This window comes from Furipterus horrens, unplaced genomic scaffold (genome assembly GCF_987537825.1).
Source record: "Furipterus horrens unplaced genomic scaffold, mFurHor1.1.pri manual_scaffold_13, whole genome shotgun sequence".
NCBI lineage: Eukaryota > Metazoa > Chordata > Mammalia > Chiroptera > Furipteridae > Furipterus > Furipterus horrens.
Window position 1 is genome coordinate 52,098,664 of NW_028327183.1, and position 18,149 is coordinate 52,116,812.

At 41.0% G+C, this 18,149-nt stretch overlaps 1 protein-coding gene across 1 annotated transcript; it reads left to right on the top strand.

Annotated features, from left to right (window-relative positions):
- Positions 1-2,358: 2,358 nt before the first annotated feature.
- On the top strand, positions 2,359-16,644 carry LOC149995273 (uncharacterized). The gene is made up of 4 exons (XM_090260310.1): positions 2,359-2,545; positions 7,324-7,450; positions 8,602-8,697; positions 14,621-16,644. Exons 1-4 carry the CDS (start codon positions 2,531-2,533, stop codon positions 16,339-16,341), a joined length of 1,959 nt encoding a protein of 652 aa, XP_090116436.1. The 5' UTR covers positions 2,359-2,530; the 3' UTR covers positions 16,342-16,644.
- The last annotated feature ends 1,505 nt before the right edge of the window (positions 16,645-18,149 follow it).

Consider the following 18,149-nt stretch of genomic DNA (forward strand, 5'->3'; position numbering starts at 1 on the left):
GACGTCTGGGCCACAGCCCACGTTCTCAAGATCTCTGGTGCCTCCCGGGAAGTCCAATTCTTTGGTATCACTTTTTGAATGTTCCTAGAAGTTCCATTTGCACTATCCAAAAACAAAAACTGGAAACAACCCAAGGGTCTGCCAACTAACGAAGCCGAACGATTAAACACATTTGGGAATATCCACGCAATGGAATACTGAGCAACAAACGGAGCGAACTTATTGATACTTCAGAACTGTTGTGTGAAAGAAGCCAGATAAAAAAAGAGTGCATACAGTAAGCATCTATTCATAAAAGGCAGGCTAATCTACAGTGACAAGCCGCTTCAGTATCTGCCTAGAATGTATTATGCTGGGGCTGGAGTTAGGATGAGGCTGGAACGAGGCTCATAGCGTCCATCGTTTCTGCTCACTTTGGGATCACCGCAATCCCCATACCACCTGTTTTTCCAAACCCTGCTGGTCTTCCAAATGCACTGCCACCTGCTGGGTCCGCGCTGAACTCCTCGGAGACCGTGTCTTCTGTACGGACTCGGGACTTCCGCCAAGATGGCCGCACCCACCGCGCTCCTGCCCACGGCGCGAGTCCTACTCGATTATATCGTCCCGCCTACTTTTTTTGTCAAGCGTGCTTAAGTTCTTCTACGGCCTGTAAACCTCTTCTCAATGAGACTAGTGGGTGAGGTGTCCAGATACTAATTTTAATGTTCCACCGAGCTGAGGCCCCACGGCCGCTCAGAATGTACGACGGGCCCTTATGGTCCTGATGGGCTCCTGCCTTCAAAACCAGGCGTCGTTCACCTTCCCCTACAACAAACGAATTTACTCTCACGTCCTGTTTATCTTCTGTGATGTCAGGCCTCCGAAAACCTCTGCACATTCCTATTCCTATCAGGGCGGACGGGCGAAAAACGGGCGAGCGTCGGCTGTGGTCTCTCAGCGCCGCGTCGCACGGCCGCTGACGCACAAGCCTCTGTACGTCAGGCGTGCGAAGATGGCGGCCCCCGGGATGCCCAGGCGACGGCGACGCGGGTGTATTACCTCAGAAAGAAAAGCCAGAAACCCGTATTCCGTTCTCCATAGAAACGCGGCAGAAACGCCGCGGGCCTTCGTCTGACGTTCTCCCGAAGAGAGAGAAGTTCAGGAAAGTAAGTGAAGGCCCTGCAGAGGTCGCTGCAGGCTCAGGAGAGAGTCAGCTCCGTGCGGGGGGCGGGGGGGGTGTCTGTCGGCTGCGAGTTAGGTGGCTGCCCCTGTGACTGATGAAGGTAGCGCGGGGCCGGGGAGCACCGAGGAGTCTACTGGGTGCATGTGATCGGGGTGTCTTTGGGCTCAATCATAGGGGGCTCTGGTGGTCAGTAATTAAAGCTCTGAGCAGATCAATTACCGGGAGTCTAGAGGTCAGAGTTCAGGGTCTTCGCGGGTCACCTCGCCTGTAAGTGACTGACAGCTGGGTGGGCCCGTGTTTGTCAGTGGCCACGGCGTCCGGGTGAGGATCTGGAATAACTTGGAGCCGGTGATCGAGGAACCGTTAAGGAAGGTCAGTGTGCGCGTGTATCTGGTCTGGTTTTGGTATTAATCCGGTAGGGGTGGTGGCCACTGTCTTTTGTGCCAAGATGTGTGACAACAGAAGCCTTGGAGGCTCTGGGGCCATGGCCGCTTCTGTCTTCATCTTCAGTTCAGGCTGCTGGACCAGGTCTCTCCTCCACTACAGATTTTCCGATCCCTTTGGCTCTCCCACATCATCCCGTCCCTTTCAAGCCGCAGGAGTAAAAGTTTTAGGGGTAGATGAACTATTCAGCCTATTTAAAATTAATAAATTTTTTATTTAAGATTCTGTTTTCATCTTCATCCTGCAAGCTTACTGCATTTTTCCTTTCGGTGTCTATGTATGAGTATACGAAGGCTGCTACTTTGCCACTACTTATATTTTTTAACTTTTTAAATTTTGTATTTGTAACTCATAGTCCTCTTTCTTCTTTCTTCCTGTGTTCATTGTTCTTCATGTTGAAGTATGTATATAAACAGTGTATATAAAGACTTTTAATAAGGTATGAGGGCAACATGGCTTAAAGGAAAGATTTACAGTTCCTCACTGTCCATATGGCTTCATTTCTATAATTACTCTGAAAATTACTTGCCACTGAGGCACAGTACTGTGCTGATTCTCCTTTGCAACTTTCCTGTTAACATTCAAAGTACTTTTATATCTTCAGGGTCTAATGTTTTATTACCTGAGGTATGATCTCTAGGGAACCAAATAAAGCGATGGAAATACTCAGGACCATGTTGTTAAGGTGACCACACAAGAAGGAGAATGTAACCCTGACAGTAATTTTGTTCTTCATTCCACAGGTCTTGGCAAGAGATAAGAAAAGAATGAAGAAAGAGGAGGTTCCAGGACCTAAATATTGTCCTTTCTGGGAACACTTTTAACTGGAGAGTGAGCTTTCTAACTAGAAATTTAGGGTATATCAAGACAAGACGAAGAAAAGAGTATACAATTGCTGGTCATTTCCTAAAACAGAAGAAAATGATCCAGGCCCAGGTAACTTTGGGTTTATTCTCTCCTTTATTTCTAACGGATTTGTAGAGGCCTGTAAAAATTAGTTCAGTATCTAGAGTGAAATAAACTTTGAGTCTAACTCCAACAGTATGGCAAAGAATATAGTATTCATATGATTCTGAATAAATGACTAATGTTAGACTGTAGCATGTAACTGAAAGAATCTCTAGGTTACAGTAGCTGTCAGCTTGTATCTAATGTCTGTGGCTGCCAACAGAACAGGAGAATTCTGCTGTTAAATGATATGTATCATATACTGTGAGGAGACAGCAGACAGTTCCTCAGATGGTGTCAATATTTCACACAGGTCTCAGGAAAATGTTATGTTCTTCCTAGAGGTGATGGGGTGGACAGTGTTTTGAACTTCTAGTAAAGACAAAAGCAGATTTCATACCGCTGTTTATTCCAGGGTTCCTCACAGATCCATGTGGGAAGAAACCAAGCAGACTCAGTGAACACAGTTTTATCAGGGGACCAAAGGACTCACTCAGTATTGTGCCTGTTGGGTTTATTCAGTAATAAAACCTAAATGGCCTAGGAAAATGGGAGGATTATATGGCTTTCAAATGGTCCTCCATCAACAGGTAGCTGAACTGGCATTAAAGTTCCAATTTGGCCTTGGATAGCTGTAAGAAACTTTGGTAAGAGCATGGGTTATTGGGTTCTAGGGTGTTTGCTTTATAACTTCACATCATCTTAGAAAGTGCAGAGCCCCTCCCCATTTTTAAGTACAGTTCTGGCTTCCTCTTCTTTCTTTGCCTTTATTTTCTATAATTATACAAATTGCTCACAGATATATTTTAAAGAAAAAATATTAATGGTGAAGTGAGTGCACGTGAACAAAAAAGTGAAATCCCTCTTCAGAGTGTCCTTCCTCATTGTCCACTCAGACTGCTTTAACAAATGTTTGCTGTGTGTGCATCTCTCTCTCTCTCTCTCTCTCTCTCTCTCTCTCTCTCTATATATATATATATATATATATATGCCTATTTACAAACATATGGATTTATGTACATATCCGAGTACATAAACACATGTATTACATTTGTATATCAATGGGCTCATACTTAAAAGAACATAATCTGTTTGCCTATGATGGTATAATTTAAGCATCTAAAGGGATAATGACTGCAATTGATTGGTGAATATGAACTATATAAAATTCAATTTGTCCACAGTCACACTAAAAAAAATTAGTTACACTATGTAAAGCATTTAGATGAGTGCATGAGTGCCTGCTACATAGTGATATGTGGGATCATCCATGCCTTCAGTCTGCCAGTACTTAATAATGGGACATTATAAAATTACATAACCTTCAACAACCTGAATGGCCCAATATTCTTTTTTTTCCCCTTTTTAAAGATTTTATTTATTTATTTTTAGAGAGGGGGAACAGAGGGAGAAAGAGAGGGAGAGAAACATCAATGGGTAAGAGAAACATCAATTGATTGCCTCTCACATGCCCCCAATCAGGAACCTGGCCCGCAACCCAGGCATGTGTCCTGACTGGGAATATAACAGCTGACCTTTCGATTCCTGGCGCTCAACCCACAGAGGCACACCAGCCAGGGCACGGCCCCATATTCTTTAGCCTCATTTTACATTTTCCTCAGCATGGGTGAGGTTGAAATCCTTGTATATTTTTTAGTCATTTGTATTTTTTCCTCTTCTGAAATGCCTGTCCTTATCATTTTTACATTTAAAAACTTTTTTTTTACTGATTAATAAGAGTTGTTCATATCCACTATATACTGATCATTTTGTTTATTAAAAATATTTCCCTAGTTTGTCGGTTTTCTTTTAGCTTTGTTTATGATATCTTTTCATCTCATATGTTTTCATTTTTCATGTCACAAAACTTGTCTCTGATGTTTTTTGGCTTGTGACATGAACATACTTCATATTATCCTCTCTTCATTGCTTTCATGGATTCTTTTGTTTTATGGTTAGCACTTTAAACAGGAAAAAGATATCTGAACCTATGTTTTTGTTTTTCCCAAACGGATCTGCATCTTATATGAAAAAATTCAGAATGTGATCAGATCAGCAATGTTAACAATTTGCAGCCCCTACCAATTTTGTTCTCTTTTCTATGTAGTAATGTCTGCAATAACACAGGGATAGATTATCCGATAGTTTTTCCCTATGTGGCCATTCAGTTGACAAGCAAGTCTCAATTCATTTTCTGGTGGCGTTGGGCCTAGACTGCAGGACCACAGGATCAGGACATTGAAAACATTCCACACTTCTGAGCTGTTTTTATTCATAGCACTTCTGACATCAAATATGGGGGTATTTTTCTCATACCTACCTGTTCTGCAACCCTTGGGACACCAGCTGGGTGTCCTACAATTCAACTCAATTCCAACACTAACTACCTGGAGGCACTGTCAGACCCCACAGGTGAGGAGCCCAGTCCCACAAGACTGCCCCCACTTTAGGTGTCAGTCAAAAGTCGCAGGTTGTCACCTCTACTTAAGATGACCAGCTCTAAATTTGAGGGTTCCCACCACCCCCTTCTTAGGTTTGGTAATTTGCTGGAATGACCCCCAGAACTGAGGAAAGCACTTTACATACATCTTCTAGTCTATTACAAAGGCTGTAACTCAGGAATGGCCACATGGAAGAGGTGCACAGGGCAAGGCATGGGGGAAGGGTGCAGAGCTCCTCCTGGAACACCACCCTGCCAGCTCCTCAGTGTACTCACCATCCCAGGAGCTCTCCTGTTGTTTGCGGGCTTTAATGAGGATTTAATTATGTAGGTGCAATTGATTAAATCACTGGTCATTGGTGATTAAACTCAACTTCTAGTCCCTCTTCCATCCCCAGAAGTTGGGGATCTTTATAGAAACCAACCCCCAACCTGAAGTCATCTAGGGTCCCCCAACTGCTGGTCATCTCATTAACACACAGAAGACACTCATCACTCCAGAAAGTTCAGGAATTTTAGAAACTGCCAGGAACCAGGGACAAACACCAAATATGTTTATAATTTTTTGGTCTGGCTTCTGTTGTCTATTTCAGTAAATTTTGTCTTCCTTTTGATAGTGATGCATCTTTTCTTTCTGGTTGTTTTCATAATCTGATTTTTGCAACTGGTGTGCTGTGTAGTTCCAGCCAGATGTGTCTACATGCAGATTTCCTGCCTGGCTTTGCTGGCTTACTAAATCTGAGTTATAGGAAGTTTAATCAGTTCAGAACATTTTCCATTCCTGAGATCTTCATACTGCTTCTCTGTTTCTGTATAATCTCTTCCACAAACTATGTACACCTTTGTTACACCTTCCTCTGTCCTTCATGTTTATTAAACTCTCTTTTATATTTTCAATCTCCTTGTGGGGCTGCTTCATTTGGGGGTTATTTTTTATTTTTATTTCTATTTATTTTTATTGATTTGAAAGGGAGATATTTGTTGTTCCACTTATTTATGAATTCGTTGGTTGATTCTTGTATGTGCCCTGACTGAGGATCAAACCCGCAACCTTGGTGTATGGGCTCAATTCTCTAACCATCTGAGCTACCTGGCCAGAGCATGGGTTACTTTTTTAAATGTATATTCCAGGTTACTAGTTCTCTCTTCAGTGTATCTAGCATGTTAACCTTTTGTAAAATAATAGTAAATATGTATAATGCATTGTTCTCTGCCCCCAGTTTCTGATACAGGGCTCCTAAAAATTCTTGCAAGTTGCTAAGAGATAAGATACTAGGAGCATCTTTTATTCTAATAGTTGGTCTTTGATATCAGTTCCTGACAGACTTTCTAAATGCCTTAGAATTTCCCGGTGGTAGCAGTGTCTGTTGTTCTAATGAGGTGACTTTTGGGGGGTTTCTAGATGGGAGCTGGTCAGCAGAAAGATCAAGCCATGACCAGAAACTTGGAATTTTCAGCTCTACACCCCATTATCCAGTGATGGGAGAAGGGCTGGAAATAGAGTTTATGTTCAGTCATGCCTACGTGATGGAGCCTCTGCGCAAAATCTGAAGGCATGGGGTTTGGACAGCTTCTGGATCGGTGAACACCTTGCCCTATGCATCTCTTCCATCTGGGTGTGCGTCTGTGTCCTTTATCATGTCCTTTTATAATAAACTGGTAAGCAGTAAGTAAACTTTTTCATGAGTTCTCAGAGTTGCTCTGTCATATGAATCAAACCCAAGGAAGGCAGTGGAACCTTCCATTATAGCAGGTCAGTCAGAAGCCCAGGTGGCAACATGCACTTGCACTGAAGTGGGGGTTCGGGGGGCTGTCTTGTAGGACTGAGCCCTTAACCTGTGGGATCAGATGCTGTCTCCAGGTAGATAATGTCAGAACTGAGATGAATTGTAGGACACCCAGCTGGTGCTGGAGTATTGCTTGGTGGTGGGTTAAAAAAAAGACAAAACACGTTGGAATTGGTGTCAGAATCATAGTTAAACCCTGACCAGTGTGGCTTAGTAGGTTGGGTGTTGTCCTGCAAAGCAAAAGGTTTGGGCGCATGCCTAGGTTTTGGGTTTGGTCCCTGGTGCGGATGAATGTAAAAGGCAACCAATCAATGCTTCTCTTCCTTTCTTTCTCCCTCTCCCCCCCTCCTCTAAAAAAATAAGAAAGGAAGGAAGGAAGGAAGGAGGAAGGAAGGAAGGAAGGAAGGAAGGAAGGAAGGAAGGAAGGAAGGAAGGAAGGAAGGGAATCATAGTTAATATGAGCTGGAGAACTTCCTTTATATTATTTATGAACCAGTAAAAGAAAAACATTCCCATTAAACAGGACCATGTTATTACAGGAATTGCTGACGCTGGAGGATGTGGCCGTGGACTTCACCTGGGAGGAGTGGCAGCTCCTAGACCCCGATCAGAAGGACCTGTACCGGGATGTGATGTTGGAGAACCTCAGCAACCTGGTGTCAGTGGGTGAGGACAGCTCCCCCATGTCACTCATTGGGCGCCAAGTCTGTGGTCTTTCCTTTCCTGGGTGCTCACACTTGGGAGTCACTGCAGCGCTCTGAATGGCAGACTTTCAGTGCCTCCTGACAAAAAGATTTACTATACTAAGAGCTGTGCCAACACAGCTGACACCAAGTCTGTGGGTTTTTTCTACACCAACAGCCAGGGCTCCAGCTCTCCACATACCGACTGGGTCCTGCAGCTCAGTTCAGTTCAGTTTTGACACCACACAGTTAATATCAGACTCCACAGGTTTAAGGGCTCAGTACCACAGGACCACCCTCACTTCAGATGCCAGTTGCAAGTATTGGGTGTCCAGGGTACCCACACTTCGGTAGAAGTTGGCTATAAATCTGTCCAACTTGGCTATAAATTGGTTGTTTCCACAACCTCCAACCCCAGCTTAGGTTTAATAATTTGCTAGAATGGCTCATAGAACTCAGGAAGGCACTTACTACCATTATCACTTTATTATAAAGTAAAAAACTCAGCAACAGCCAAATGGAAGAGATGCATAAGCCAAGTGTGGAGGAAGCAGTGTGGACCCTCCAAGCCCTCTCCAGGAGTGCCACCCTCCCAGCACCTCAGTGTCGTCACCAACCTGGGAGGTCTCCCAACCTGGTCGTTTAGGGTATTTTATGGAGAGTCCATTAGATAAGCACGAGTGCGTAAATCCTTGACCATCGGTAATTCGCGTCTCCTCCTGCCCCTTCCTCTCCACGGTGAGGGGAAGGATTGGAGCTGAAGGTTCCAGCCCTCTACTGATGCCTTTGTCTTTCCGGATCAGCCCCCACTCTGAACCTACCTAGGGGCCCCCAGCCACCGGTCATTCCCTTAGCACACAGAAGACACTTAGCACTCCTGGGAGTCGGGAATGTTGGAAGTTCCGTCAGGAACTGGAACTTGGACTATCAGAAAAGATGCTCCTATCATGCTGTTCATGTAGGAAATTTTAAGGGCTTTAGGAGCTCTGCCAGGACCCAGTGTCACATGTGCCCTCTCCTGAGAGAAAAGTCTCTGACATGTGCAAACTGTCTAGTCCCTTAAACATAACATTGGCCTATCTTGACAGACCCAACCCAACCCAACCCAAGTCTTCCATCGTTTCCTATGAACAGGGTATCCAGTCAGCAAACCAGATGTTCTCTCCAAATTGGAAAAAGGGGAAGAACCATGGACAATCGAGGTTGAACTCCACCGTCTAGTCTGTCCAGGTGAGTGAGTGAGAACCAACAAGGCAGGTATAGGGGAGGAAAATAATTTTCCTTTTACCCTTCTAATTTCTGGCTGGGCCAATAATCAAATTAATATGCAACAGGTTAACAGGAGGAAACAACCAAATGTATTATGTATGTATGTACGGGGGCTCCATAAGAATATGGGACCCATGGACAAATGAGGCAGTTGAGGTAAGGATAAGGAGGTGGAGAGGGTTGTGATTTGGGATTTCCAAGGAGAGGAGTCAGTTCACATGGAGATGGAAAAGCCAATATTTGGTAAATAAATGTCTGCTGGGCCACAGAGAGGACTTGGATCAAAAGGGCCTTGTTAGGTTCCTCCGTATTGTACCTAGCTGATATTAAATGATATTTATCTATGATGATATATCCCTTCCTGGAGCAGGCCCTCTGTCTTAATTCTTAAAGGCAGTAAGGGCAAACATCAAAGGTTTTTCCTTAGTCTTCCATTTCTTGAAAATAGCCAGCTTAAAATAAACAATATCCCATAAGGCAGTGGTTCTCAACCTTCCTAAGGCCACGACCTTTAATACAGTTCCTCATGTTGTGGTGACCCCCAACCATAAAATTATTTTTGTTGCTACTTCATAACTAATTTTGCTACTGTTATGAATCATAATGTAAATATCTGACATGCAGGATGTATTTTCATTGTTACAAATTGAACATAAAGCACAGTGATTAATCACAAAAACAATATGTAATTATATATGTGTTTTCCGATGGTCTTAGGTGACCCCTGGGAAAGGGTGGCTCAACCCCCAAAGGGGTCGCAACCCACAGGTTGAGAACCGCTGCCATAATGTATCTTATGGAATGGCAAAATCTGCTTCTCTTATGGGTCACTGCAGAAGTCATACTCTAGTCAGAGTAAGCCGGGGGGTGTTTGAGGACACAGAAACGGTGCCTCCATATCCCTCCCTCCAGCAGAACTTTTCTTAAGGTCCTTAAAGGGACATAAACCTTTTTGTCTCTTCTGAGAACTGAACCTTGCTTATTTTATCTGACATTTTGATTTTTGTTTGCCTAGTTTTCTCCTTCCTTGGACTCTGGACTACCCCTTCTTTGTACCATGTCATAGTGCCTCTCCCTGTTCCTTCTACTTCCCTGGGTATGAAATTCCCCTTCCAGGCCTTACTCTAAAGAGAGATCTTTAAATTAATCAGATTTCTTTTTTCCTTTTTTTCAAAAGTTTTGTTTATTTATTCTTAGAGAGATAGGAAGCGGGGGAGAAAGAGAGGGAGAGAAACATTGATCAGTCAATGTCTGACTAGAATATGACTTCTGCAGTGACCCATAAGGGGAAGCAGAATTTGCCGTCCCAAAAGATCAGTCGGTTACCTCTGGCATGCCCCCTGACTGGGCACTGGGCCACAACCCAGGCATGTGCCCTGACAGGAAGCGAATTGGGGACCATTAAGTCTGCCAGCTGGTGCTCAATCCACTGAGCCACACCAGCCAGGGCTAAATTAATCAGTTTTCTGATGCTAGTACTCTCCTGCCCCGTTGAATTGTGATTTCCCTTTCTAACCTCCAACTATACCTGTAGGGTTGTGTCCTTACAGTAGCTTCGTCTCTTACTGTACATGAATCCACTTACTTAGTTTCTTTCCTTCCCCTGTTCTGAGGTTCCTCAGTGGTTTTATTTTCTGTTTTTTCCCACTATTTTCTTTTTATTAAACTAATTTTTATTTTTTAATTACAGTTGATGTAGGGATGCGATTTGCAGACCTATAAATTAGCAGACTTCTGCACAGCAGGTTCTAATATTCTAAACACCTAACTAAAATTTTTAAAAATTACAGTTGATATACAGCATTATATTAGTTTCAGGTGTACACCCCCATGATCAGATATTTATGTAGTGTTCACCCTGATAAATCTAGTACCCACCTGACACCGTATATTTCCTCTGATGTACTTTACATCTCCATGACTATTCCGTAACTACCAATTTGTACTTCTTAATCCCGTCATTCTTTTCATCCACTCCCCAACCCCTCCATGACAACTGTCAAAATGTTCCCTGTTTCTATGAGTCTGTTTCTGTTTAGCTTGCTTATTTATTTGTTTTTTAGCTTTTACATATAAGTGAAATGATCTGTCATTTGTCTTTGTCTGACTTATTTCCCTCAGTGTAATGCCCTCTAGGGCCACCCCTGTTGTTGCAAATGGCAAGATCTCATTCCTTGTTATGGCTGAATCATATTCCATTGTAGACAGTGGCCCACTTCTTTATCCATTCATCTATTGATGGACGCTTAAGTTGCTTCCATATTCTTGTTTGATTCTTAAACAGCTTTATTGAGATAATTTATTGATATATACCCTACTATTTGTCCATTTAAACATATAATTCAGTGCTTTTTAGTTTATTAACAGTTACATAACCATATCAAAGTCAATCTGGCAGATTTTCATTACTTTATAACTTTATAAAAACTGCTTTTTCCATGACGGGTGGCTTGGTTGATTGAAACTTTATCCCATACACCAAGAGGTTGTAGTCTTGATTCCCAGTCGGGGCACATACCTAGGTTGCAAGTTTGAACCCCAGTCAGGGAGAGTGTTTCTCCCTCAAATTGATGTCTGTCTCCCTCCCTCTCCCTTCCTCTCTCTAAAACTCATAAGAAAATGTTTTTAAAATGCTTTCTTCTAAGCCCCAAACTAGGCAATCACTAATCTGTTTTCTACCTCTATAGATTTGTTCTTGGTATTTGATATAAGTGGAATCATAAAATACATGGTCATTTGCATCTGGCATGTTTTTGAAGTTTTATATGTTTTAGCATGTATCAGTACTTCATTCCTTTTTATGGCCAAATAAGAGTCCACTTGTATGGATCTGCCACACTTTTTTACCCAATCCTCATGGATGGATTTTTTGTTTTTTTCACTTTTGGGCTTTTATGCTTTCATTTTTTTCTGGATTTATACTTAGGAATGGAATTCTTGCATCATATGGAATCCAGGAAGTGTCTAAATGTGGGATGTCTGGACTCACAGACAGTATTACTTTTTCTTGGCCATGATGTGTGACAGTACACATGGAGCTTTGCCAGCTAAAAAGCTCACTTTAGCCTTTGTTGTCCAGAATTTGTGTTAGGGCTCAGATATGTATTGCCTCCATGGATGCCCTTTAGTCCCTCTAGAAGTTGGGCTTATACTTTCAGTTTACAGTTTCTCCAAAGGTCATAACTGGTATGGCTTAGCCCAAAGCTCCTATCAGAAATCACACTGTTTGACTGTTGAGTGGGCAGAGCCACCAGGCAAACGAAGATACTTCTCTCAGGCAGGACATTCCAGAGATCTAGAGATCACCTCCCAGTAGCCAACGACACAGGCCAGACCTCTCTTTGGGTGAGGTTAAATCTTCACTGAAGATAACTGTGAATATGAATAATAAAGGGATTGATTTAGAAAAATAGAGGAAATAGAGCTCATGGGAGCAGTCAGAATAGGAATGACAGCCTAATATGTACAAGGTATGTCTACATTTTGAATTAGGAAAATGATGTTATGAATTAGGAATGAAGGCATGACACACATGAGGAAACATGCAAAGCCATGGGGTTGACTCTTAAAAGAGTAGTTTAAAGTTGGGCAAATGAAATCTACTCTTATAAGGGCGCTGCAGGAAAAACAGTAGAGTGGAAACATGCCTAAATGGAGTATTCGTGGAGATGTATGCTGTTATTGCCAGGATGATTGCTTGGATTTCATATGTAGTTGGGGTAGCATGGTGGAGAGTTGGTTGGTTTTGTATTTTTGTAGCTCTGTTTCACCTGGGTGTTAGTAGTGTAGCAATAATAAGGAACAAGAAGATGTTCTAAGGAAAACTGAAACCCTGACTGGTGTGGGTTGAGTACACTCCTGCAAACTGAAAGATCACTGGTTTGATTCCCTGTCAGGGCACATGACTAGGGATGACGGCCAGGTCTCTGGTTGGGCGCCTGTAAGAGGCAACCAATCGATGTTTCTCCCTCACATCAATGTTTTTCTTCCTCTTTCTCCCTACTTTTCCCTCTCTATAAAAATGGATAAATAAAATCTTTTTTTTTAATTCCTGAAGATAAAAGTGACATAACCCAGATCTTCAAGGAGGAAGTTGGTCCTTTAGTTGGAACAAGTATATTAGGGACATCGAAATGGGAAGATTTTGGATATGACTTTTGTACTGAATGCAGAATATGATTGGAAAAGGTGACAGTTTCCATATCCCATTCCATATTAGTTTCTGAGGATGACTGTGGTACACTGGCCAGCTGCAGTTTTCTGCCAATCATTTTGTTATGAGTGGACTATATCACATGACATAGCTAGCCCTGGCTGGTGTGGCTCAGTTGGTTGGAGCATTGTTTTGTAACCAAAAGGTTGCAGGTTTGATTTGCAGTCAGGGAGCATACGTAGGTTGTGGGTTCCATCCCTGGTTGGGGGAGTGTATGATCCCTGATCTGGGCACATAGAAGAGGCAACCAATCAGTGCTTGTTTACTGTATTGATGTATCTCTCCCTTTCTCTCTCTCTAAAAGAGCAATGAAAAAAATGTCTTCGGGTGAGGATAAAAAACAAACAAAAGAAAAAAAACATGACAGAACTAGACTAAAGGCTGGAGTGTTGTGAGTTGTCATTCAATATGATTGATGTTTCTGTAAAGTTAGCTTGATTAATGGTCTACAGAAGGCAAATTTAGGAACAGTATTATGATTTAAGGGTCTGCCTCGGCTCACTTTAATTCTAATTCTGAAGAATGTCCTTTCTTAGTTGCTAGGTAAGAAGTGTGTTTATTCTATGCACCCCAGTATGCATTTTCTCTGACTCTGTAGTCAGAATTTGGTGCCTCTAAATGGACCTTAAAGACTCTGAAAACCCTAAATGTTGGAATGTCTAAAGCCTTGGTTTGTACCTTAATCACTTCTCATACTACATGTTCTCTCAACATATCACCCTGTCCCCTTTTCTTGAATATAGTTATATATTGATTATTTCCACATTTTTATTTCCGTTTATACCGCCAACCAATCTTGACGTCTGTAGTACATATCTAATAATCATCTCATAGTTTATGTTCCACAGTGCATACTTTTTTCTACACTTTCTGGATTTTAGGAATGTTGCTCATTTGATTTGAAATGCTTCTACCCACCTGGGGGCTCAAGTCATGTAGTTAGCAGAGTGATCCTGGATTCCTCACTTTCATTAACCACACTCTCCATGGAACCCATCATTCAACTTTGTCTTTTCTTTACATAATATATCCTGATTTCCTGCACTTTCCACCATCTCCACTGCTCCTTTAATCCATGTTTAACAATCTCCAACTCCATTCTTTCTTTCTTTTTCTTTTTTATTTGGTTTTTCCCAACTAGAGTTAAGATCAGTAAAAGTGAGGAATATTTTATATATTCCAAACCCCAGCACAGTGCCAGTACATGGGAGCCATTCAGTAAGTAGTTTTGGGTTGAACAAATGCAATCCTTGTCATTTGGATTAATTTTCTCTTCCACCTCTGGGATCTGGGTCTTTCCAAGTTTTGTGAAATGGTATTCCTCCATATGCTGTCATTTGTTGCAAGCAATGACTTGCTTGTATTTTACTATCTCTGCATGTTTTGCAAGGTCCAAAAGCAGCCAAATCTACATAAACTGTCAACTACATAATATTAATAGTATACTAACTTCTTTTTCCTTTTAATTAGTTTATATTATTGTGGTTTTACCAATGTGTAAGAAATACGGAACACTTATACATGGTGTTTCTTTTATAATGTTATCACGGGTTGTCACTGAAATGCCATTTAACAAAAAATACCAAGGAAAAGAAAATAAAACAGTTTAATAAGAAACAGTTTTATTCCAAACAAGATTATAAAAGAATTCACTGTTTTCTTCTTTCCTAGATACTGGCAAACTTGATAATTATCTCCAGGGTCACTGGGAAAATCAAAGAATGCTGAAAGGTATGGAACAAAACCACAAACACAATACATTTGGAAATATTGTTCCTCAAAGCAAAAGTCATTTTCCTTTCAGGCAAAATCATGGTATGTTTGAGTTCTACGTGAAAACTCTGAGACCAAATTTAAGTTTGGTCAGACAGAATAAAAGCTATGAAACTAACAACACTACTAAATTGAATAGAGATGGAAAATCATTTCGGCATGGCAAGCATGAAGATTTTCATCCTAAAGTTAAATTCTCTGTCACTGCAAAACCCATCAGCAATAAGTCTCAGGTCATTAAGCATCAGAGAACTCATGAAGTAGAGAAAGCCCACATGTGCAGTGAATGTGGAAAAGCCTTTGTTAAGAAGTCTCAGCTCATTGATCATGAGAGAGTTCACACAGGAGAGAAACCTTATGGATGCAGTCTGTGTGCGAAAGTATTCTCCAGAAAGTCCAGGCTCAATGAACATCAGAGAATTCATGAAAGAGAAAAATCCTTTATATGCAGTGACTGTGGCAAAGTCTTCACCATGAAGAGCCGTCTGATTGAACACCAGCGAATTCACACTGGAGAGAAACCCTATGTGTGCAGTGAGTGTGGTAAAGGCTTCCCAGGGAAGCGTAATCTCATTGTACATCAACGAAATCATACTGGAGAGAAATGCTTTGTCTGTAGTGAATGTGGGAAAGGCTTCACTGGGAAAAGCATGCTCATCATACATCAGCGAACTCATACAGGAGAGAAACCCTATACCTGCAGTGAATGTGGGAAAGCCTTCACCACGAAGCACTATGTCCTCATACATCAACGAAATCATACAGGAGAGAAACCATATGTATGCAATGAGTGCGGGAAAGGTTTCACCATGAAGAGCCGTCTGATTGAACATCAGCGAACTCACACTGGAGAGAAACCCTATGTGTGCAGTGAATGTGGAAAAGGCTTTCCCAGGAAGAGTAACCTCATTGTGCATCAGAGAAATCATACAGTAGAGAAATCCTATGTATGTGGAGAATGTGGGAAAGGCTTCACTGTGAACAGCATGCTTATCATCCATCAGCGAACACATACTGGAGAGAAACCCTACACCTGCAGTGAGTGTGGGAAAGGCTTCCCCTTGAAGAGTCGGCTGGTCGTACATCAGCGAACACATACTGGAGAGAAACCATACAGATGCAGTGAATGTGGGAAAGGATTCATCGTGAATAGTGGGCTGATGTTGCACCAGCGAACTCATACTGGAGAGAAACCTTATATGTGCAATAAGTGTGGAAAAGGTTTTGCCTTTAAGAGCAATCTTGTGGTACATCAGCGGACTCATACTGGAGAGAAACCCTTTTCATGCAGGGAATGCGGAAAAGGCTTCACCATGAAACGCTATCTCATCGTACATCAGCAAATTCATACAGGAGAGAAATCCTATATATGCAGTGAATGTGGAAAAGGCTTCACCATGGAAACTGAGCTCATTTTACATCAGCAAATCCATACTGGAGAGAAACCTTATGCATGCAATGAATGTGGGAAAGGATTTGCTGTGAAAAGTCGTCTAATCGTCCATCAACGAACTCATACAGGAGAGAAACCTTTTGTGTGCAGTGACTGTGGGAAAGGCTTCTCTTCAAAGAGAAATCTCCTTGTACATCATAGAATTCATACTGGGAACAAACCCTAACAATGCAGAGATTATGTTCACACCTTCAGGAAGAAAATATGCCTTGTACAACGTCAGAGACTTCACACAGGATAGACTTCTTTTATATGTATTGACTGTGGACAACCTTATTCATACAGCATTGATCTCATGACCCACCAGGGAAGTTACCCAGGAGACAAACTGTATGTATGCAATTAGTGTGAGAAAGCCATCAACAAGAATTCAGCACCCACTGTATATCAAATAACTTATAAAAATAAGACAGAGACCCTATGGATTCAATGATTGGGGTAAACTTTCTCTTACTGGTCAACCCTGGTTAATACAGCTGTAATAGAACAACAATAAATTAATTTTAAAAGAAACATCAATGCCTTAAGGAAATTCAATAATGAGATAATTAATGTTCTATTCCAGAATTGCTTTACTTTTTGTGTATATTATCTCATTCAACTTCAAAACCCTGGTAAAGAATGTTAATATCTATGTTAAATATGAGAAAATCTAGAAAAAAACACACAACAAATCCTCAGGTCAAGGTACATAGTCCTTTGCAGAGTCTGAATTTATTACATACAAGTGAACTCATGTAAGGGACAAACTGTGATAGTTCAGTGCAGTGTGCATACTTGAACGTAGTCAGTGCAGATTAGTGTGTTGCTAGATTTTCACCCATGGGAAATGATGGAATTTGCATAGGAGTGAAATTTAATGAATTCATAAAATGTGCTAGTGCCTTCAGCAATCAGTTACCTCACTGTATGTCAAAATTAACATGTAGGAAATAAATTCTAATACATTCAATACAGAAAAGCCTTGAGGAAACATTTCTTGTTAATTATATGCCTGAAAAGTATATGCTAATATAAATCGTAAGAATGGAAAGACTAGTAAAGCCTTCTATGATAATAAAGACTATCTCATTGGTGATCATAATAGATCATCAGTGAGCTCATACATAGTAGCAATATGATCATGGAAAAGACTTTACCTAGAAATAAACCTCAATAGTTGCCTGATATTCATGCTGGAGAATAATTTTCAGATGGCAAAGAATATGGCAGAATCAATCATTTCTCATGAATTCATACAGAAATAAAACTGTTAGGAACACAAAGTAGAGTGACTTCAGCAAAATATCAGAGTTAATGAAGGAAAGAAACTTTGTGAAAATGATGTATAATTGAGTTTTCTAAGCTAAGTCTAAACTTATTATATACCCAATGTCCATTCTGGGACAGGATACCTTGAACCATATTCTCAGAGATTCCATAATTTTAAAATTTAATTCTCAACACTGATTAAATTTTAATGTTATATACAAGCAGGAGGTGCCCACCTCGTATCATTATATGATTAGCTCTTGCATTTCTTAGGCTCTAAATTCATCTCTTTCGATCTACTCTGTACTTCAAAAGTAAAAGAAATATACTCACAAATGTAATTCCATATATTTGGATGTATTTATCCAACTTTATAAGTTTAAAAAATCTTAAATATGATTTTTCTGAAATTTGTTTTGCAATAGTTTTAGATTCACAAGAATTTACAAATTGTACAAAGTTCATGAGTACATTTACTGAGTCTCTTCAGTGGTATTATCTTACAGAACGATCATACATCATCAAAATCAATAAAAAGACATTGATACAATGCTGTTAAGTATACTATAGATCATAATCAGATTTCACTAGTTTTTTTCCTGCTTTCATTTGTGTGAGGTTTTTTGGTATAGAGTTCTAAGGAATTTTATCACATATATAGATTTATGTAAATCCCACCACAATCAGGATGCAGAATTGTGTGCCAACCCAAAGAAACATGTA

What these genes read in the sequence shown, in the direction of transcription:
- LOC149995273 (XM_090260310.1), top strand. An exon ending in CAGCAACCTGGTGTCAGTGG is followed by an intron (nt 7,451 to 8,601) that starts GTGAGGACAGCT and finishes TCCTATGAACAG; the next exon opens with GGTATCCAGTCAGCAAACCA. An exon ending in CCACCGTCTAGTCTGTCCAG is followed by an intron (nt 8,698 to 14,620) that starts GTGAGTGAGTGA and finishes CTTCTTTCCTAG; the next exon opens with ATACTGGCAAACTTGATAAT.